The 22,029-nt window shown below is 43.2% G+C and overlaps 1 protein-coding gene across 1 annotated transcript in view; it reads left to right on the top strand.

Annotated features, from left to right (window-relative positions):
• The window catches only part of Cachd1 (cache domain containing 1), a 220,359-nt gene that overhangs the window by 154,027 nt on the left and 44,303 nt on the right, over positions 1 to 22,029 (top strand). The window contains exons 5-8 of the mRNA XM_028778781.1: positions 8,107 to 8,233; positions 10,974 to 11,118; positions 11,854 to 12,070; positions 17,482 to 17,631. Coding sequence (XP_028634614.1) covers positions 8,107 to 8,233; positions 10,974 to 11,118; positions 11,854 to 12,070; positions 17,482 to 17,631 — 639 coding nt within the window. The remainder of the gene's footprint in view (positions 1 to 8,106; positions 8,234 to 10,973; positions 11,119 to 11,853; positions 12,071 to 17,481; positions 17,632 to 22,029) is intronic.

Below are 22,029 nucleotides of genomic sequence, written 5' to 3'. Positions count from 1 at the left end.
TAAACCAGTCCAGCCCACAGGTGAGTAGCAAACACCAAGATGCTGGCTTCCAGCTAGCTGTAACAGTTCAACAGTTTGTTTCTTCCTAAATATTTTTTCAGTTATAAAACCACTTTTGTTATACCTCATCAATAATTTACATCCTGTGTTTATCAGCTAATATAATTTATTATTTTAAGAAATGCCTGAACATGTGTATATTGATTCTGCCTCTAGAGAAATACACAATATGTGTTTATCTGGCTACTAATTGATAAATGTTTTGTTTGACTTCACTTTTCTCTACTCCGTCTTCAATTTATTTTTAAGACAGGACTTGAAGAATATGAGTTAATTACCAGAATCCCCTGAGTGTAGCTCTAAGATTGAAGCTTGTACTAAAAATGTTGGGGTGGGGGGTGAAGAGCCCTGGGGAATTTCATCAGTCTTATACCCACCCGCTTCAGATCAAGGCTAAGCCAAGTTCCATTTTCCACCCACTGGATCATTCTTGCGTAAAAAATTCTCGGAATGTACTGACTGAGAGTCACCTGACCCTCTGGAAAGTCTCAGGTAGAGTTCAAATATGTGTCATGCTTGCTAGCTAATAGATTTAAAGGTCAATATGCTTAGCCAATAAGTTTGAACTGTAACCTTCCCAATGTAACCTGTGCCCCTAAAAAGTATAAAAACTGTTTGTAGTAGACATTCAGGGTCACCTTCTCATCAGTCGCCTAGAGGGATGGATTGAGGGTTGACCCTGACACGCTAGAAAATAAACCTCTTACTTTTGCTTCAGGGGGGGAAAAACCTGTTGTTTTGTGCACTGTGTGTGTGTTCCTGAATATTAGTCATAAGTATGTTGTCAGAGCTGACCATTTGGTATTAGATAACCAACTGTGAACTTTTCGTGAAGAAGACTATTTCTCCCACTCTCAGCATTCTTCATGTACCTTTAGTCCTTTGTGTAAGGTTGAGGCACCGTAGGCTTTCCCATGTCCTTGTAGCAAGAATGTCTGTTATTGTTGTCCTTGTTCAGTTCATGTTGGTGGAAGTTCATGGATGTAGCTTCTGACATTATTAGGAGTCATAGAAAACTCTCCAATTCTCTGGCTCTTCCAATCTTTCTGTCTCTTTTTCCGGAATGTTCCCTGAGCCTTAGGGACAAGAAAGTTTTCTAGATGGATCCATCAGGGCTGTGCTCTACAACTCTGCATTTTAGTTGGTTGTGTTTTTCTGCCATGTTCTCTCCCTGTTGCAAAGGGAAGTTTCCCTGATGAGGACTGAAGATTGCGCTTATCTTTGAGTCTAAGGGAAAAGGTTTAGAATATAGTTAGGGAAGGTGCTGGTTTAATGTACATTTCCAAGATCTGTAGCCCTGATTAATTGGCTAAGTTTTCAGTACCAGCCATGGTTTCCCTTCTGTTGAGATAGTTTTAAAGACAATTAGAATTATTAGTTACTGCCAAGGTATGATTGCCACTTCTGCACCTGTAGAGACATTGTGGCATGCTGCTGTTGTGATTCATCGGTGTCTTAGCTGGGTAGGGCTGTTGGTGGCTTCCTTCTTTTAGAAATTGCATTACACCATGAAAACTAATCCTCAGAAAAGCATCCATTCCAGTTCATGGCCCTCTGGGCCCTGTTTCTGAAGTTCAGGGTGTGTTAGTTATGGTTGTGATTAACTTAATTGCTTCAGATAAGGTTGTGTTCTAATTAAGGTTACTACCACTGAGATGAAAAACCATGACCAAAGCAACTTGGATAGAGAAGATTTTATTTGGTCTGTACTTCCATATCACTGTTCTTTTTGGAAGGAAGTCAGGACAGGAACTCAAACATGGAGGTAGGAGCTGAGGCCATGCAGAGGCCATGTAGAGGCGCTGCTTACTGGCTTGTTCATCATGACTTGCTCAGCCTATTTTCTTGTAGAACCCAGGACTTTCAGGGATGGCACCACCAACAAATGAAAATTCTGTTCAGCCATATCTTATGGAGGCATTTTCTCAATTGAGGTTCCCTCCTTTGAGATAATTCTAGCTGTGTCAAGATGACATAAAATTGGCCAGTTCAGGGGGTAACCAAGGCAACAACAATAGGCTTTATATTTAAAGGAGGAGGGTTCTTGGACAACCTTGACCAACAACTCAAAAGAGGACTTCTCATGCCTAGTATTGGATTTTGTTAGGTAGTCTTTGGCTCTTGCAAGGAGTATTTTCAGCCCAGATAAGAAAATTTTATTTAAACTCTAAATGTATATTTATACAGAGAACTACACATATTATGGCTTGTTTGTTTATTTATTTATTTATATAAATAGTTAATAGTATGAGGTGATTTTATTTGCAAACTTTCTCAACAAAGCAGTCACACATGGAGAAGGTAATGGCTGACTTTGTAAAAGCCTATTTAAAATGATCGATGCTTCCATACTGATGTAGTCAGAATATCTTATTTATTTTTAATTGACTTTAGCATTCTTTAAGAGAAAATGAGCTTTTAGAATGTATGCAGCACATGTGTAGACCATGTTAACCAGTGTGCTGGAGTTAGTTCTAAGAGAAAACTTGTACCTGAACGTAGATGGAATGGGAAGCCAGCCCTCCAGGATCGTAGATCTAGAAATGAAACTCCTCAGCAGTGGTTGTTCTCAACCTTCCTAACGCTGCAACCCTTCAACAATAAAATAACCATAAAATTATTTTCATTGCTACATCATAATTGTTAATTTGCTACTATTATGAATCATAACATAAATATCTATGCTTTCCAATGGTCTTCAATGACCTCTGTGTAATGGTCAAACCCAAGGTTGAGAACCAGTGCTCTACAATTTACCTTAACAACAGTTATACTGATTGTAAGGTAGCAAGAGATAACTCCCTTCCCCCAACCCTAGGACTTCAGAGGACTCTGTATCTTCAAGCTTGGCTATCAACTTCAATGAAGAATATTGATTTATTGCCTCCTTAACACATGTATGTGGGAAGGTGTTGATACGTGTGTGCATTACATGGACAGATAATAAACCTCCCTACTAATAGTTTAAAGCCAAATACCATGCATCCTGGGCCAATAGTTTGGGCCTGCCTTTTTCCTGGACATTTTTCAACCCCTTTCGAGGAAAGAAAAAAAAGCAGATAGGGTCCTGTGTTGAGTTGGACATCACTTCAAGTGGCCAGAGCGTGTAACTGATCCAAGAATGGTGGGAAGCCCCTCTGGGTTGCCTTCACAGTTAATAAGGCTCTCTTCACCTCTGCATCTTGGCCAGAGGGGAACCTGCTTAGCTGCTCATGCTCCATAGTGATGGATTACTTCTAGGTCCTAGGGATCTCATTACCTTCATATTCATCTTCCTCTGCTGGTACCAGATAATGGGTGAAGTGTAATTGTATGCCAAAGGACTCCTGAGAAGGAGAACTTGAGAACCCTTGCCTGCTGCACTCAATGCAAGAGTGACTGTGAGAATCCAGAATGATCTTTTGTGGTGAGACTAAATGTATCACGCGCGGTATGACTTCTGATTTATTTTTAAAACATTCCCGGTCCCATTGGCTCCCTTTTAATAGTTTCCTAGAGCCCGTTTATTGTTACAGATGTTACTTTTAAATGAGGTCATCAAGCTTTCTTTTACTTCCAAAGGCACTGTTTGCCTTTTTATTGCAGAGGTTGGCAGGGTTTGCCTGGAGAACATTGCAAATATCAGATCAAGGTTAAGGCTTCAGACCCCAGGAGGCGAGGAAGGAAGAGGCCTTTCTGTATCTGCACAGATTCACATCAGCAAGGCTCCACCAGAGAGCATGCTCACTGCATCCTGGGGATGACCTTAACAAGGGCAAAGTGCCTGGCAAGAGACAGAAACAGACTTGGTGATCTCAGACTGGCTTGAGTCATGTGCCCTTCTTGTTCAAAGTAAAACCTCAGGCATGCCACAAAAACTCATGGAGCCCATTTCCTTGTGTGTCTTAGAGATAATTGTCATTGCTTGAACTTGGGATGCCTGTGTTATGTATGTGGAGGTGATAGAGAAAAGAAAAACCACTAATTGCTAAAGATATACATGTTCAGAAATACATCAAATCCTGCGTGTAGTATATTTTGCATAGCTTTGGGGGAGAACTGCCAACAAAATATGGCTTACTGCTGATTTTTGTAAATATACTTTAATTGGCCCACAGCCAGACTTGATCAATTACATGCCTGTGGCTGCCTTCTTGCTATATTAGCAGTAGTAAGTAATTTTATCACACCATATGCTCTCTCAACAGCCAGGATTTCTACTATGTGTCTTTCAGCAGAAGTTTGATGCCGATATTCCAAACTGGGAAACTGTGGGGGGACTGGAAGCTGGCCCTTCAAACCAGAGATATGGGGGCATATGGGCATCCTAATACTTACTGCTCTGTGTGCCTGTGGGACCCTGCTGTTCTGGTTTAATTCCTATACCTGACACCTTATGCATGTTAAGGTTGACTTGCTTTGCTTGGAATTAAATGACAAAAATGCATCAGCAAAGAGCTCGTGTCGGGACTCCCTGCTCTGTTGCTAGAGTGGAACCCTAGTTTTCTTCACGTAACAATTGTCACAGGTATCTCTGGGGATCTATTCCTGGAAGTGGGGCTAGGTGACCAGCGGCACCGTGCAGCTTTTCAAAGGCACAATCACATGTTGTCCCAGCATGGTCTTTGAAAGTGGATCTCAGCATAAAATGAGAAGTTTATTGACCGGTGTCGTGGTCTCTCCTTTGTGTTTTGAGTGTTTCCTATGACAGGTGGAAACAGCTCTGATGCCAGACTGTGTCTCTGCATGCCAGTAATAAAGACAAAACTGACACTCTAACATTGACCGTGGATTTTAATTGCTGTCTTGTTAACTTTTGGGTTGCCACCCAACCGTTGGTCATTGCTCAGTCCTCAGAGAACATTCTGCCAGTGGCAGGAGGATATATGCAAAGTAGATAAGCTTTAAATACGGTAAACCTCACTCAGAAAGAGACAAGAGACTACTAGAGTTACTCTGGGTTCATGGCAACCATGTATTCATAGATGCTAACCTATGCACAGATGGTATGTGCTTCTGTACAACATCCTATGCATAGATACGTGCTTATGTACACTACCCCATGCACAGATGATATGTGCTTATATATATTCTACGCTATGCACAGATGGGATATGCTTATATATATTCTACCCTATGCACAGAGGATATGTGCTTATATGTACTCTACCCTATGCACAGAGGATATGTGTTTATATCCTCCACCCTATGCACAGATGATATGTGCTTATTATACACTGTATTTTATGATGAATTGGAGAGCTGACCTCAGCCTCTAGGCTTCTCATCTTGCTAAATCAACATTTGCAAGGTGATACTACTACTGTCTACTCATGTCCCCATCCTTCCACATAGGCTGCATCTTGGGATAGATACCATTTTAAGCAAGCCCAAATGCAGAAATCCATTGTGGTGTGTGCATGATACCTCTCATTGTACATGGTAGGTAAGAGGTACTTGTTGCCAACCCCTTCTCATTGCCTGGTAGACATTTCCTATCTTTGGATAGCACCCTTAAACCCCATCTAAGCTGCTCATCAGATATTGTGCTGATGAATTAGTAAAAGGCTCAGCGTATATTCAGATTTCCCTCAACTAGTTTGTCCTAGGCATGGATCAGTTCTTTTGAGCCTTCTGTCCTGCCAAGCAATTTTGTTCTCATGACAGGCCAAGAATAAATGGAGAGTTGATCAAAGTCTAGTGAGCATCAGGGTTATAGATGGAACAGCGGCCTCGTCCTTTTGTATTTGATACAGAATCATTGGCTGAAAAAATGTGAGAGTCAAAAGAGCTGTGTTTGTGATACCTTTCCACCTGCCAGATGCGGATTTGCATATATTCAAGAAATGCTCACTGGATACTGTGTATCCATGGCTCTGGGCTCTGGAGGGACAAGGTCACATTATTGCTGTATGCACTTAAACTTGAACCCAGAGTGGAAAACACGTGAGCTGTGCTTACACAGAGGTACAAGTGCAGTAAAGAAACACAAAATTTGCTGGGCTTACAAAGGCACTGTGTGTGGTGGTTTGAATAGGCTTGACCCAGGGAATGGCACTGTTAGGAGATGTGACCTTGTTGAAGTAGGTGTGACTTTGTTGGAGGAAGTGTGTTACTGTGGGAGTGGGCTTCGAGACCCTCCTCCTAGCTGCCTGGAAGACAGTAGTCTTCTGTTTGTCTTCAGAACAAGATGTAGAACTCTCAGCTTCTCCAGTGCCTTGCCTGCCTAGATGCTTTCATGTTCCCACCTTGCTGATAATGGACTAAACCTCTGAACCTGTAAGCCAGCCCCAATTGTTGTCCTTATAAGAGTTGCCTTGGTCATGGTATCTCTTCACAGCAGTTTAACTAAGACACTCTGTGGACTATCTTTAAGCTCTCATTTCCTCATTTGCAAGATTAGGTCACATGTTGTATTTGATCATTCACATGTTAAATGCAATACCCTGAGAGCTACTGTAGAGGTAAAGTCTACCATTTTTGTCAAGAGTCACATCTCAACTAGAGAAACCAATCCTTCTCTGAGCCATGTGTGTGCTCAGAGCTGTGTGTACGCTCTCCGGATCACACCTCAAGAATTCCTGCCCACTCTGTCTTTTCCCACACTCCTCCCTCCACACACACCGCCTTGTGCTCTGCTTCTGTCCCTCACTTGCTGGCACGTCGGTCACTACAGTGAAGATGGGTTCTGCTCATCTTGACGGATGCTGCAGTGCATGGAGCAGTGATCTGCGCAGAGGCAGATGGGTAGTAAAGGGTTGAGTTGTAATGGAAGAGAGTAAAGGCACAGTGGCTCAAAGAAGGGATGACATTCTGATTGTGAGGAGAGCAAAACAACTTTTGGAAGCTATTTGCTGATGAATATTTGATTAACCCTAGTATTCAGGAGCTGAGGCAGGAAGGTTGTGAGTTCAAGGACAACCTGAACTGCATGGTGAATTTGAGGACACCCTGGATTGCATAGCAAGGATTTTCTAATTATCATCATCATCACCATCATCACCACCACCACCACCACCATCATCATCATCATCATTATTCAAGGGCTGGGGAGATAGATCAGTAAAAATTCACTTGCTGTAAAAGCATGAGGACGGAACTCAGTATCCCCAGAGCTCACATAATCCCAGGCACAGTCACACACTTCTCTAATCTCGGTGAGAAGAGAGGTGAAGACTGAGGAATCCCTGGAAGCTCTTGTGCCAGCTAGCCTGGTATGCACAGTGGCAAACAACAACAAATGACCTTGTTTCAAAATGAGGTAGACGGCAAGGACCAACACCCAAGAACATTTTGACTTCCACACTGGAGTCCCCTGGCATGAGTGTACAACACATCACACACACACACACTGATTGATTTTTAAAAGAACAAAATTTAAAAATACAAGAAGTTGAAAGTCAAGGCACACACAGGTGAGCATCACTAGGGTTGAAGAAACGCTAAGTATGATTCAAAGTAGGGAACAGCCACCCAGGCAGTTAGACAGTACAGCATGATATGAGCATCGGTGTCAGCTCTGGGGACATGGGAGTGCTTCTACCATTCTCTGAGTACCAGAGTTCCTAAATGATGTGCTTCTGGCCCTTCAAATACCATCTGTGCAACAATTTCCATTACTCTGGAGTGAGACTAGTGAAGGCAAGGTCAAAGTCACAGATCTAGTCCCTAGAGACAAGGTCTATTAGCAGTTTCCATGGTAAGAGAATGGCCCTCACACCATCAACACTATCAAGTAGATACTACCCCAGCAGGGACCGGCTGCATGAGAAAACAGATTAGTGCAAATGAATCATTTGTACTGGAAAAAATAGTCGAGGACATAGAATGTCACCCTACTATGTGAAGAGTAATAGCTTCCATTGAGCGAAATGTTATGCTTCCTATTCACAAGATGTTTTTTTTAAGGGGCAGAAAGAAAATGTTTTGTAGGAAATTTACAGCCTTCTATCTGGTGGGATTTTTTTTTCATCCTACAAGCAGTTTATGCAAAACAGATGCCTGAAGAGCCATGCATGCACACCCCTGTGGGCTCTGTGGTTATATTTCATTTTCTTCCTCTTTCAGTTCTCGCAGACAACCTGAAATCTAACCCTGGAATCAAGTGGCAATATTTCAGCTCAGAAGAAGGAATTTTCACTGTCTTCCCAGCACACAAGTTCCGGTGTAAGGGCAGCTATGAGCACCGCAGTCGGTATGTTGACTTCTTGTGCAGGTCATTTGTTGCTGACCGTGATCTGTAGGGAGGGGTGGGCTGTGACTCTGGGTAGAAGACTTGCTCAATCTGGCCAAGACCCCAGATTCCAACCTCAGCAGTGAGGTCCACACATAGCAGCTTTTCAGTAAATCAGAGCTTAGGTTCTGAAACTTTGTCTTGCTCAGAAATAACATTTCTACATTTGATCTATGTCTACATTTGATCATGTGGATGTGCCTGTGCTGAGGCAGGGTGATGGTAAAGCCCCGAGTTTTCCAACAGCTATCTATCACGCCAAGCAAAGCTATGGGCAGGAAATGCAATTGCTCAGTGCACTTAATGTTCTGTGCTGTGAACATCTTTGTTGCAATAGACAGGACAGCACCTTCTCCACAGTGTGGCCCTAGAGCATAACAATGCAATACATTGCAGTAGAGTTGGTGGCTAACTTTCCTTTCTCAGATAATGAGCTTTACGCTTTTGAAGTATACTGCCCGCTTCAGCTACTGCAAGCTCTAAGGTTGTTCACAAGCTTTGGGTTAAAGATCACTCTCATCCTGCTTCCTCAGGGAGAAAATCCTTGGTTGGACTGTGCCTTCAGAGGGAAAGGAGTGATGAGATCATTTGTAAAACAAGGCTCCTCAGTTCACAGAAGCCCCTAGGCAGAGTTGTACTCCTTTGAGCCCCATCAGGTCTCCTTTGGCAGCGTGTTGAATGCCTGGAGGTAGTGGGAGACGCCTGTTCTTCCCAAATAGTCCTGGGGTATCCCTTCATCTTTTCTTCAAATTGTATCCAGGGTCTCTCCCTAAGGGTGGGGAATCTTTGTGTGCTTTTCAAAGGAGGGAAGGAGGAAGGGAGGGAGGGAAGAAGAGAAAATTTGTTATTATTTGTATGGTTTTTATCATTCTCACCCTAGATATTCTCATACAGGTGCCTGCCATGGAGACTTGACCAGAAATCATGACTTTGGTGTCTAGTTCAGTGATTCTCAACCTTCCTAATGCTGGGAGCCTTTAATGCAGTTCCTCACATTCTGGTGACCCCCCCCCCATCTATAAAATTATTTTCGTTCCCAAATCTCTGAATTTAATCACGTCTAATTTTACCAATGTTATAAATTCGTTGCTGTTTCTTAACTGTAATTTTGCTATTGCAATGAATGGTAATGTAAATGTTTGTGTTTTCCTATGGTTCTTACGTGACCCATGTGAAAGGGTCATCCAACACCCAAATGGGTGGTAACCCAGAGGCTGAGAACCACTGGTTTGGTTGGAGAGCAGAAGCTCCAGGGAAACAGATTAGATGGCAGGCTGCCTTGGTGTGTGGGAGGGAAGGCAGGGTCTTATCAGTAGCCAACTCTCACCTGCAAGTCCCAGCTGGAGTCTGCCTGTAATGAAGCTGCATCTTTGGCTGTTTCCCTCCTCATAGGTTGCCAGTCCCGCCTCTTAACTTGTCTCAACTGGTTGCCTTTGCAAACTCTATCCAACCCTTGGAAGACTCCATTGGGTTTCAGAGCACTGCACCAAGAAAGAGGAGCCAGTGAGAGGAGTCAAGCTCTGGGGTCTGCCTCCCAGTTTGTCTATGTAACATACAGTGCTATTTATTCGCCCCCACTAAAGAGATTTTAGCTAAAGTGGCTTGGCTTTTCATTGGGTAGAATCAGTCAAGACAAAGGCAATATATCATTTTAAGGAAAATCCTCTCCCCTAGTTAGAAGAACACATGCAAAACGAGGAACATTCGCCCTCATGTCAGTGCAGGGCCGGGCAGTGGTTCCTGCTGTTCTGTTTCTGGTTCATCCTGAGGCCACCACTTCTGGATTCTTTTTATCTCATTTCTCCACTGGCTCAGTGGTACTGGCTGGTAGCCTTAATACAAGACTTTTGAATTGCCAACAGCTATTGTGAGTTTGGCCAGATTTTAAGGGGTGTTTTTGGTACCTTGCCTACATTTCTTAATTTTTGCCCAGGCTTTTGTGATTCACTGGAAGCTCACATTTCACAGAAAATTCTTGTTTTGGAGGTGTCAATAAAGGAGGGGATTCTCTTGAGGCTGATTTGCTTTTTAAACCACCCCTGCTTTGATCAGATGCATTTCTCCTCTGTGGCTTCTGCAGCTCCCCTCTTTCTTCACACAGGCAAACAACCTGGCGGGAAGAGTGGCTGTTGCAGGTTTAGACAAATTTTGATGACGTAGTTTGAGATGCTCAGCTTGAGGCCTTTTGGTGGCTGGCCTGTATGAGTTTCTGAGGCATAGATAGAAAAAGGGATGTCTTACCAGAGGGTGTATGAATGGGAAGAGAGAGGACAGGATGCCATCCAGAACTGCCCAGCACAAGTCCAGGTCGTAGGCTTTCTTATTGTTAGCAAAACCCCATCTGTTCTGTTTGTAAAGTAGAAGCCAACACTGGCAAACTGGGCCTTGTTCTCACTTTGGACCAAGTCTGTATGGCCTGAGGGGCTAGCAGTTCACTCCCCAAACCCAGTGACTAGATGGGAAGCCTGGCCATGCAGAAGTGGAGCATGAGGAAGAAGCCAGCCTCTCAGAAGATGTGCTTTCATCTTTAAAGTCAGAATTTCACACTCCTGTCCTTTCCAATGCACCCCCATCCAGCCTGAGCTCGCTCCAACCTGTACTCCAACATCCCCCAGAAGAGAACACACACACACACACACACAGGTGCACCTATGCATCTGTAGTGTTCACAACTGTGTTGAGATCTTTTTCCTTTCTCTAGGCCCATCTATGTCTCTACCGTCCGGCCACAGTCCAAGCACATAGTTGTGATCCTGGACCACGGGGCCTCAGTCACGGACACCCAGCTGCAGATTGCCAAGGACGCCGCTCAGGTCATCCTCAGTGCCATTGATGAACATGACAAGGTGACTATTATCCCGGTGACTCTTGGGGCATGAAAGCTGTCTTGAATATCTTCAGCACTTACTTTTGTTTCATTTTGTCCAATCAGGTGCCTCATAGCGACATCTCAGTTAACAATGGATGAGATAGTGCCAGTGGTCCCATACAACTGTCATGTAGCCTGAGGGTTTCAAATTTCCATCACCAAAGACTTTCTCTTACTAATCTAATTGCTGAAAGCACAGAGACCATACCATACCTTTACTCTAGTCTTTAGTTTAAAAACCGAGATGGGCAGCTTTTGCCCAGGTTTTTTTTTTTTTTTTTTTTTTCTGCATGAATTTAGAGATGAGCTTTTGTTAACTTTTTTGTATGTTATATGCAAACGCTGTATTGCTACTGCATATTGGATCGAAGCCCAAAGTCCCAGGTTCTCTTCTGTACAATTTCTTTTCAAATTTGACGGGTTGATGACTGCAGACATTTATTTTTAAGCTCAGAACCTGTTCTACAGGCCTTCTCCTTGAGCTCTCCTGTTACCTGAACATTCAAGCCTGGGCACTGTGACTGAGGCAGGAGGACTAACTATTTGAGCCTAGAAGTTTGGGGTCAACTTGCGTAACATGAGGAAAATTCACCCTCAAAAACAAAGCAAAACAAAAACAAACAGAAAAACATTTGTTTGAGGATTTTTGTTTAAACAAACAAACAAACAAAAAACAAACAGTAAAGAAAAAGGGTATTTTTGTGTCCTCCAGATTTCTGTGTTGACTGTGGCAGATGCCGTCAGGACCTGTTCGTTGGACCAGTGCTATAAGACGTACCTGTCTCCGGCCACCAGTGAGACAAAAAGGAAAATGTCCACATTTGTTAGCAGCGTCAAGCCCTCTGACAGCCCCACCCAGCACGCAGTAGGGTTTCACAGGGCGTTCCAGTTGATTCGAAGCACCAGCAACAACACTCGGTTCCAAGCAAGTAGGTGCACTCATGAGAGACGGCCCTCTAGGTCCGGAACTAGAGGGGAAAGTTTACAGTTAATTTCTGCTAAAATCATTCTCTGCCATCTTCGCAGCTACCTAACGAGGTGTTCTCATCTTTTCCGTTCTACCATGGTCAGTCTGCGGGACTTCCAGGCTCCCAGAGCCTCCTCTTCTTGCCCCTTTATTAAGAACACATCCTCCCTCATTTCTCAAGGGAATAGCCACATCCTCTGTAGTGTTAATTGGTGGCTTTGCCTCCCATGGGCTTGGGACAGTTCTGTGCTAGTGCTCTTGTGCATCCAAGGAGGTCACTGGGATTCTTGGCCTTGATCCCCTCCCTCTCCTAACCAGCTGTCATTTAAACAAGCACACCCTTCGAATGTACAAAGGCACTCTGATTTAATTTTCCTATATTAGAGAGAAATCTGGAATGAGGATGTACGCTAAAGGAAGGAGCGGTTGAAATAGGACTCTGCTTTGAAACTTCTCAAAGGATTTTAATTTCCCTTTATCCTCAAAAATCTGTAGCCATTTTTCTTTATTTAAAAAAGAAAAATTGATTCATCCTGTTTGGATGTTTGAGTTTTGCTTTCTTTTTTTTCTTTCCTGGAAATAGGGTCTCACTATGTAGCACAGCCTGCCCTCCAGCTCTCAATCCTTGGCACCAGCAAGGATGCCTCTGCCTCTGTAGTACTGGTATTTCCTAGTTTAATATAGCCTATCAAAATAAATTTAAAGAATATATTTTCAAGCCATTCTGTGTACCTGTATCTAAAGACTTAAAGGTAGACAGTGGTGATAGTTGTCAAACATTGTGCCTGGTGCTCTGGCCAACCAGTTGGCTGCAACAAGTATAACTTGCCATCATAGATTGCCACATTGGTTTATCTTTGCCATATTCCATCCCTAGAAGCATGTTATAGCTTAGGCCCAAGCAGACAGGGAAATGAACGACTATGGAGATGTTGGCTGCATCATCTTGGACTCTTGCCTGCCAGATCGAGTGAGCATCATCCACATACTAGCCAATGTTATGGACTTAATGATCAGCTGCCCACAGTTCAGTGAGGCCAGTGGTCCGTGCTTACCTTCTGAGTGTTCCAGCGAGATTTTTAGTTTACCAGTTAGTTTTTGTCAGCTTGGCCTAAACTAGACTTATTGAGGAAGAGGCATCCTTGGGGAGTTACCACCATCAAATTGACCTATTTATGTCAATGGGCATTCTCTTAGTTAATAATTGATGTAGGAGAGTCCAGCCATCTGTGGGTCCCCACCCTTGGGCAAATGGTCCTGGAGTATGTTTTTAAAACAGATGGAACAAGTCAGCCAGTAAGCCATATTCCTCCTTGGGTTTAGTTCCTGCCTCCAAGTTCCTTTCCTGAGTCCTTGCTGTAAGGGACCCTTTCCTCCCCAGGTTGATCACATTTCCCACAGCAGCAGAAAGCCAACTAGGACAGCTAGATTGTCATAGTCCCTCACCAGCAGTGTTCTCTCTCCCTCACTCTAGTTATCAACCTGTCATTAAAAGTTCCTGTCCAGTTTTGATTGCTATCTTTTTCACATACAAGAGAGAGATGTTAACTGTTGTAAACCCAGATGCCCGTGGTGCCCAGGCAACTAGAGCGAAGGGTACCAAGCATCCCTTGCAGGTGTGGGTATGGTGGAAGAACTTGCTTCACCAGGACAGGCAGTGAGAGCATGGCTGAATCCTCTGATTCAAGAGAAGGCAGAGATATAGATTTCTTCTGTGATGTCTGGATTTTCAAATGTTACGTCCTTCCTACATTAAAACTTTATGAAGCCTCATTTCACGGACCTTCCTGTCATGCTCATTGGCAGAAAGCCTGCTCTTATAAGAGGCATTTCTCCTTGCTTTTGTTTGTTTGTTTTGTGTTTGGTTTCTTATGTTGGCAAACAAAACCATGACAGGAAGACTGGCCATCAAAAACCTGGGCAGGTTCTAAAACCATGGGTTCCAAAATGCTCGGAACTCTTTTCTTTTAGGTCAAATAAGATATTTCAAAAGGTTTTAACTTGCAGTCCCCCACTTCATGGTCTCTATTGGCAGTTGAGAAGAGCCCGACTTGGTTTGTATAGGGCAAGGCTCCAGGAATGTCCACTGTCCATATCATAGTGACAGGTTTTGTGGTATCCCAAATAGTATGGCCTGGTGGTTATGTATTTGGACCTTTGATTTCAACTCCAGACCTTTTCTGACCTTGTAATCATGGAAAGATTGATTGGAATGTCTATAAGTGGCCTTATTTGGAATGGAGTATGACAAAAAAAAAAAGACCCAGGATTGATTTATAACTGTTCCAGTGACATTAGCTGTCATTATCCTGACCCATCCCTGATGACACTACTAGCCCCTGCTCATTGGCAGCAGTGAGATCCCTATAGGATTACTATAAGAATTGCCTGTTGACGGAGGGGAGCATCTGCTCACATCAGGTCCCAATAAACAGGAGCCAGACTTTACCAGTTTATGTAGCTTTCCACTAATTTAACTTGTACCAATTAGAAGCTAAAACTTTTATCCAAAGTGGAGTTCTTCCCCATCCCCATCCCCCACCCCTGGCCTTGGTAGACTACTATTAATATTAATAACGTACACCATGTTTCCTTTCCATTTGTTTGTGTATGGTTGTTTGGAAGATCTTATTATAAGGTCAGGGCTCAAATTTGAGTTGCTATTCCTCTAATAATGATTCCAAGACATGTTGATGGTGTCCTTAAAGAGACAGTCCCTGAGTGGAGTCTTCACAGAATTTTTTTCTGTCAATTTAGATGCTATGACCTGCTTTGCCCCAAATCTCTACATTTAAACACCTCTAATTTTACCAATATTATAAATTCCCACAAGTGGGTGACTCAGGTCCCACTGAACAAAAAGCTAAGTCAGATCAAACTTAACAAAACTGCTAAGTGACTCCTCCACACTGGGATTCAGGTCAGTGCCCTCCCCTCAGTGAGCTCTGTGAAAAAGGAGGCAGAAATATTATAAGAGCCAGAGCAGATGAATCCCACCAAGGACACAGTGTCTTCCAGACACAACAGGGCTGACATATGACCTCACAGAGACTATGGCAGCATGCATAGGGCCAGCACAGGCTTAAGCCAGAGTTGTAGCAATGAAAAGGGGGAAACAGACAACAGCTCCCTAACCAAGAAGCTGTCGCCAATTGACATCTACTTACAAAGGAAAAATTAGTTTTCTCTACTGGATATATTAAATACACCTAGGGACTTAGGCCTGCTAGCTTTCCAGTCACGGCCTTCTGCTCTAAAACTAGTTCCCTGTGACAGTCACACAGGCAATGGGCAAAGTGAAAATCAAAAGGGTTCTTTTTGGAGGCCAGTCTAGATACATCCCAGAACCTCTCACCGACAGGACCTTGGCCAGGAAGAGTTGGTTTGTGTTGCACTGTGTGACCCTGTGATAACACCTGTATCCCCTCCTGCAGGAAGGTGGAACTATTTTGTTCTGTGCATTGTTTGACACTTATTTCCAGCATGGTGCTTAAGTAAGATATTTCAGACTCTACTAAAGTAATACACAGAAATATAGTGACAAACCGAAAAGATGTGAATATCTAGTACTAATGTGGACATTTTGCTAAAGCTTCCTGACCTCCAATGACGAGATAACACATTTACACGTGCAGTTAACATCTTGGTTAGCTCTGCTAGTATTAAACAGTGGGTGTGTTCATTATTGCTCATAGTTTATTAAATTTCAGTTGGTTGTCTACAGCCTTGACACTATATCAGTTATTAATCTCTGCACAGTAATGAACAATCTAAAACCTAAAATGGAAGTTTACAAACTGTAAGAGTTGCAGTATCACCCCAAGGATACTTTTAATGGTAACTGTATTTGTTAAGTATCACTTTGTAACAAGCAACCCTAACAGTGGCCCTGGCATTCCACCACCTTGGATGCATATAGCAACTAGGAGGCTGCCTGTCATGGTTACTCTAAAGTAGCCCCAGTGAAATGACAGCAACAGGACCTATAGAAATAAGTGTATATACAAATATTTCTCTACGCAGTGATAAGATTCCCTACAGGGTGTCCAAAACTATTGACTCAAAGACTTTTGTATAGGAAAAAAAAATGGGGGAAAACCAGCTCTTCTCCATCCCTCCCATTTTTATCTGTGGTGGTGGTAGGCTTTTCAACATCCCGTCTCGATTCCCTCACCCTTACCCCTACCAGCAATGTGTGTGCACATGTGCACACCCCCCTGTGTCTATGCCTCTGTATGAATACATGCTCAAGCTTGATGTCAGGATATCTTCCTCAGTCACTCCTCCTCTTTATTTTTTGTGATAGAGTCTCCTAAGCTTAGAGCTTGTCCTCTTAACCAGGCTGGCTAACCAGTAAAGCTCCCAAGATCCACCTGCATTTGCCAGCACTGGGACTTAGTTATACTGGAGCACTTGGCGCTTTTAAGTGTTACCCTTGAAATCCATTTTACCTGATGAGCCATCTCACTGTGACTCTTGGGCCTGTCCACTTTGGGGAAGGTCTTCTCTCTGAGTTACGATGGCTTCTCACTTACCCATTGGCCTGATTTGGAACGTGGTTTGAATTACGATCACAAGTTGTCTTCAGGCCAATGGAAGGAATGCACACATAGATGTGTATTGAGGCTTTTCTTGTTTACCTTCCTCATTGTGCCATCAGACTTTGTTTACCTACCTGTTTTCAGGTGGTCAGCCATTCCTCCTAGCAGCCTGGTGAAGTTGGTACTGGTGTCTAGCCTATTTTCTAAACCTTTCTTCATATGTATATATGAAGAGGTTACGACCTTTGCCTGCATGGCCCTAACACTAAGCCTATAGTAGCAGTTTCGAGCACTGTATGGTGCTTCTTCATCCATACTTTTGCTCTGCTACACTGACAAACTTTCAAAAATCAAAATGTATTTGGCAGTAGTTGGGGTCTGGCAAGTCACTTTGCATGTCTACAGAGACCTAAAAGACCTACACCTTAAAACCAAGTCCACCCCAAAGTGTGGCTCCTGTTAATAGCCCTGTATAACTGAAGAAAGGATAAACTGAATCCTCATCTCAGAAGCTGGGGAGATTTCCTTTTAGGCTGGCTTAAATGAACACAGCGTGGGCGCCTGGAGGAAATCACCGTCTTTCATCTGGTAAATGTGTCAGGAGCGTGTTTGCACTGGGGAAGTGAAGCCTTGCTGTCCAGAAAGCGAGGGATAGGAGGGAAGAGGAATTAGCAAGATGAAAGCCAGGAAATCCATCACATGAGAAAGGCACAGGACACGGAGCCAGGCAGGTCCTCTGGGTGGGTACATTCGGAGAAAACGGAACAGAGAACTACACAGCTACCTCCAACCAGACTCTGAATGTAACCCCAGTTTGTGTGTTTTTGTTTAGACACAGACATGGTCATCATTTACCTGTCAGCGGGTATCACATCAAAGGACTCCTCGGAAGAAGATAAAAAGGCGACTCTCCGCGTCATCAACGAAGAAAATGGGTTTCTGAACAACTCTGTAATGATTCTTACCTACGCCCTCATGAACGGTAGGCACTGTTTCAAGATTCTCTTTTGAGATGAAAGTTCCCTCTAAGTAGGAGCTGCTTAAGGAAAAGGGACTCCTGCCCTGGCTCCCATGCAGCTGTCGGGCGAGCACTAGCAGCTCTCTTGTCCCCAGTGCTGGGATGCGTGGCAGGTCAGGACATCTCTTTCTCACCTTGACTCTGCCTAGCAAACTGCTGGTTCTCGGACTCTACTTCTGCGGTCTGACCAAGTTTTGCATCTCTCCTTTTTTCAGTTCTCCTCCACATTCTGTCATCAGAGGTTTTGATACTGCAGGGAGATTGATATCTACCACTGGCCTAGGTTTGTTCGTTCCCAAGCATACCAACATCCTAATTCCCTGAAGCTTCTACCAGCCTCCTAGAGTGTCAAATGCAGACAGCAAGGACCTGCTTTGCAGGCCTGTCAAGAGGGTTAGCCTTTGTGTACAGCAAACCTGGAAGCATGCTAGTTTCACTGTTGAATGTTGGTAGGCGGGTTTAGAAACTCCACCTTACCTTTCTGAGACCCACCTGACCTTTAATGGTGTGAACAACACCACTCTCTACCTCTGTGTGGTATGGTGTCACTCCACCTATTAAAATGTGGCTTTTTCTTCAGTGCATCTTTTCTCTCAGGGCCACGGCCCCAGTGCTTGGGTGTTGTTATGCCTCATGGCTAGAGACAAAGTTTACTGCATCCTGTAGCCCATTCCACTTAGAGGCTCTGTGCACCCCACCCCTCACTGGTTTAGGGACAACAATCATCAGTTTGCTATGCTAAGAATTAATATGGAGAATTCCCCCAAAATGCAAATTCTAGCTATTTATCCTCAGATTCTCACTCAGACCCTATTAGGAAAGACCCAGGAATCTGTTATTCTGGAGTGGGGCCTGGAGATGTTGGCATGGTTGCTGCCTCCGGCCACCTCCTAGGCACTAGGCCTAGCCCCATGCAAAACCACAAACCTTGTGGTTAGATATCACAATACCCAATAGCCTGATAAAACAAAACTCTAAGAGCTTATAGTTAACCAGTCAGATTTATATATCAATAAAAATCTCAGTATACAGAATATCCGCACCATTTAGACAAGTTATCCCAATTATCTTAACCTTTAGATAGCCAGAACTGCTGAGGCTACTTACAGCCACTCTGGTTTACATCTCCCTCCATTTTCACCTTCCTTCCTCTAACTATAAGCTCTTAGAGTTTTGTTTTACAGGTTACTGGGTATTGTGATATCTAACTGCGAGGTTGGCAGTTATTGCATGAGTCACAGGGCCTCCGGGCCAGCAGGACTGAGATGGCCAGCCGGTGCCAGGCTTAGAGCAGGAACTTGGTTGGTGGCAGAGCCTAGAAGCTTGCTGGTCTGGTTGTTTTCATTTAATACCTCCCACTACAGCTCACAACCACCTATGACTCTAGCTCCAAAGGATCTGACATTTTCTTTTGGCTTCTGCACACAAGTACCTACAAACACATATAAAGTAAGTTAAAAATTTTAAGTTAACATAGAACCTGGTGGTAAGGGATCCTGGGGAAAGAGTGGACGATGATGATGTTTTTGGTCGCACACAGAGCAGCTGGCACCAAAGGGCATTTCTGCCATCTGGGGTCTGTCTCCTTCAACATGGTCACAGCACACATGCTTCTGACACACATGGCTCCTACTGGGTAGCAGTGGGTACTCAGCCTCCTGCTTGGGTCCTTCTTCTGTGGACAGAAGGTGTCCTCCCTGTCTCTTCACTTTTCCACAAGTGTGAGCTTCATGTGCATGAGGCATCTTACTGTTTGCATTGTGTTCTGACCATAGGAGCTAGCCAGCCAGGATGGATGAGGACAGCATCTTTTTGCTTAGCACTTACCCTTCTGGGTCATTTCAGGCAGCCCGATGCTCTGTTCTACTTATTTTTTTCCCATGAGTGAGGAGGGAGGAAATTAAATTTCCCCAAGCCTCTGTGGTGCCTACATATGTGTGGGCTTCCCTGTCTTCACAAAGCTCTCTCACTGGGGAGAAGGGCAGGTGAATTAAATGCAGGAGAGGAGAGAGAAGACCCACAGGAAGTAATTGCTTCTTGAGTAAGACAGGCACTGAGTCAAAGTCCCTGGTATCACCTGTCTGGGCACAAAGTCTTCTATAGAGTCTTGGATACATTTGCTGTACCTCTGGCAATTCCACACTTTAAGACATGTGGTAACCTCCATTCACCCATCCTTATCAATTCAGTTTCTCAGTTTCATCTTCCAAGACACATCCTGACACGGCTAATTCATTCACTGGAGCAGACACTCGCCCTCACTGGGTCCTCCAGGAGTTCAGATAGTGAAGCAGGGCCACCATGAGATGTTGAAAGAACTTACTCTGTGTGTGTGTGTGTGTGTGTGTGTGTGTGTGTGTGTGTGTGTGTAACCATTTACCATTTTCCTGATCTCCCCAAGGCTTTTGATTTCAGATGTGTGAAAGTTTGAAAGAGATGGATTTTCTGAGAGATTTTGATGAGGTAGACACAATGGTCAGAGTGACTGGAAAAATATAAAAAAATGAAGTTCACAACTTAGAGAAAGTTTAGTCATCAGACTTTCAGGGAAAGCTGGAAACTTTGAAGACAATTTAGAAGTTGTGGTATAGAAATCTCTGGAAGCTCTAAGCATGGTGGTTCACGCCTTTTATCCCTGCACTTGGGAGGCAGAGGTAGGTGAATTTTTATGAGTTCGAGGCCAGCCTAGTCTACAAAGTGAGTCCTTGAGTCCAGGATAGTCAGGGCTTGTTACACAGAGAAACTCTGTTTCAAAAAACAAAAAAAAACCTCTGGAAGGTTGTTGGGTTTTCATTGCTGTTGGTTTTTCATGGCTACTGGCTCTTGGTGGAATAGCTAGACAGCTTACCTAGGGTTGATGTTGATGGGCAAGCCAGCAGTTTGGAAAGGAAGCTGGAACATTCTGATGTCTCTGTGTCTGTCTCTCACCATCTCGCAGTTCACTTCATAAAACAACTTTTGGCATTTTTAATTTGTGAGCACACAACAGAGAGGATTCTGAGAACGGTGGTGTCTAGCATGCCTATCTTGGTGGATTTACAATCTAGTGTATTTACTAGTTTGCCATGGATCATCCAAAAAAAATGGCAGTGTCAATAAGCTAACTCTCCATCCCACACTGTTCTGCCGAACCTAGCAAATGTTGTCACTGGTTAACATTTTGAGAGCCAAGCAATGTTGAGAAAAAGAAATATATCTGTTGCCTGAATCCCTTCATCATTTTGCCTCTGTGAGTGTTTCTTGAGATGAGGTCAAAACTCAGTCATGTCTTTTACTCTAAAACAGACCCCTCACCAATCTTAGCTCTTGCTGAGCCAGGGACTGATCATCTGATTCTCAAATGATTTATCTCAAGAATTTTATTTCTTTCCTTTAGCACTGAAGAAGTAGCATGAAATTTGATTTTATCTGGATATAATATCTTAAAACAGAAGTAAGTGGGTCATAGTGGCACATGTCTCTAATCCCAGCACTCAGGAGGCAGAGGCAGAGACCTCTCTGAGTTCAAAGCCAGGATTGTCTGCATAGCAAACTTTAGGCCAGCCAGAGTTACAGAGTAAAGAACCAGTCTCATTTAAAAAAGGAATGATGATAGATGATACATCAAATATAGCAAAATAGAAATAAATTCTTGATGTTGGAAAAAGGCTCGCTGCATAGGGGAAAAGCTAACAGCATATATGGCTGGTGATCTTTGAAATCTTCAGGTTCCTTACGGACTGAATAGCTCATAATTGGCTGTTGAAATCTTCAAGACTGTGAGACAAAAATCTTTTGGAAGTGTAATGGTAGTCTCACTAACAACTGAAAGCGCTTGAACTTGTTTACAATGGTGTACCCATGTGACATCAGTTACTAATCCTTTTGACTATATGCCAGCAATAGCAAACTTAAAAAAAAAAGTTTATTAAATTTATTTTTGTACTATGGAGTACAGATGTTGTAGAACAATACATCCCACTATGGTTAAATCTTTTTACAAAGTTTTCAATACCCCATAAATATAAAAAAATACACATTAAAATAAATCAAATTTAATATTATCCTAACAATATCAAGCATAAAGACATTTGTAATTAAAATGAACTGGAAGATGAGGGTTTAGAAGCCTTGCTAAATGTAGACCATAATTCTTTCATTTGGTTTCCTGGGTTTTTGGCAAGTGGTTTTACAGGCGAAGACATAAGCAACGAAATGGTAGAGTTCTTTAAATCTCTCCAAAGTTCATCCACTCCTTTAAATTAAATGCAGACCTGTTAACTATTACTTTTGCTTTCAGATATTAAGTGCAGCAAAGAATTTAAATCTTACAATTAAATGTTTAGGAAGAGCACATCCTTCGCATCCCATGTGTTTTTCATC

Source organism: Grammomys surdaster, unplaced genomic scaffold (assembly GCF_004785775.1).
Source record: "Grammomys surdaster isolate TR1022 unplaced genomic scaffold, NIH_TR_1.0 341, whole genome shotgun sequence".
NCBI lineage: Eukaryota > Metazoa > Chordata > Mammalia > Rodentia > Muridae > Grammomys > Grammomys surdaster.
The sequence above is the reverse complement of the archived record's forward strand: the minus strand, read 5'-3'. Positions and strand labels throughout refer to the sequence as shown.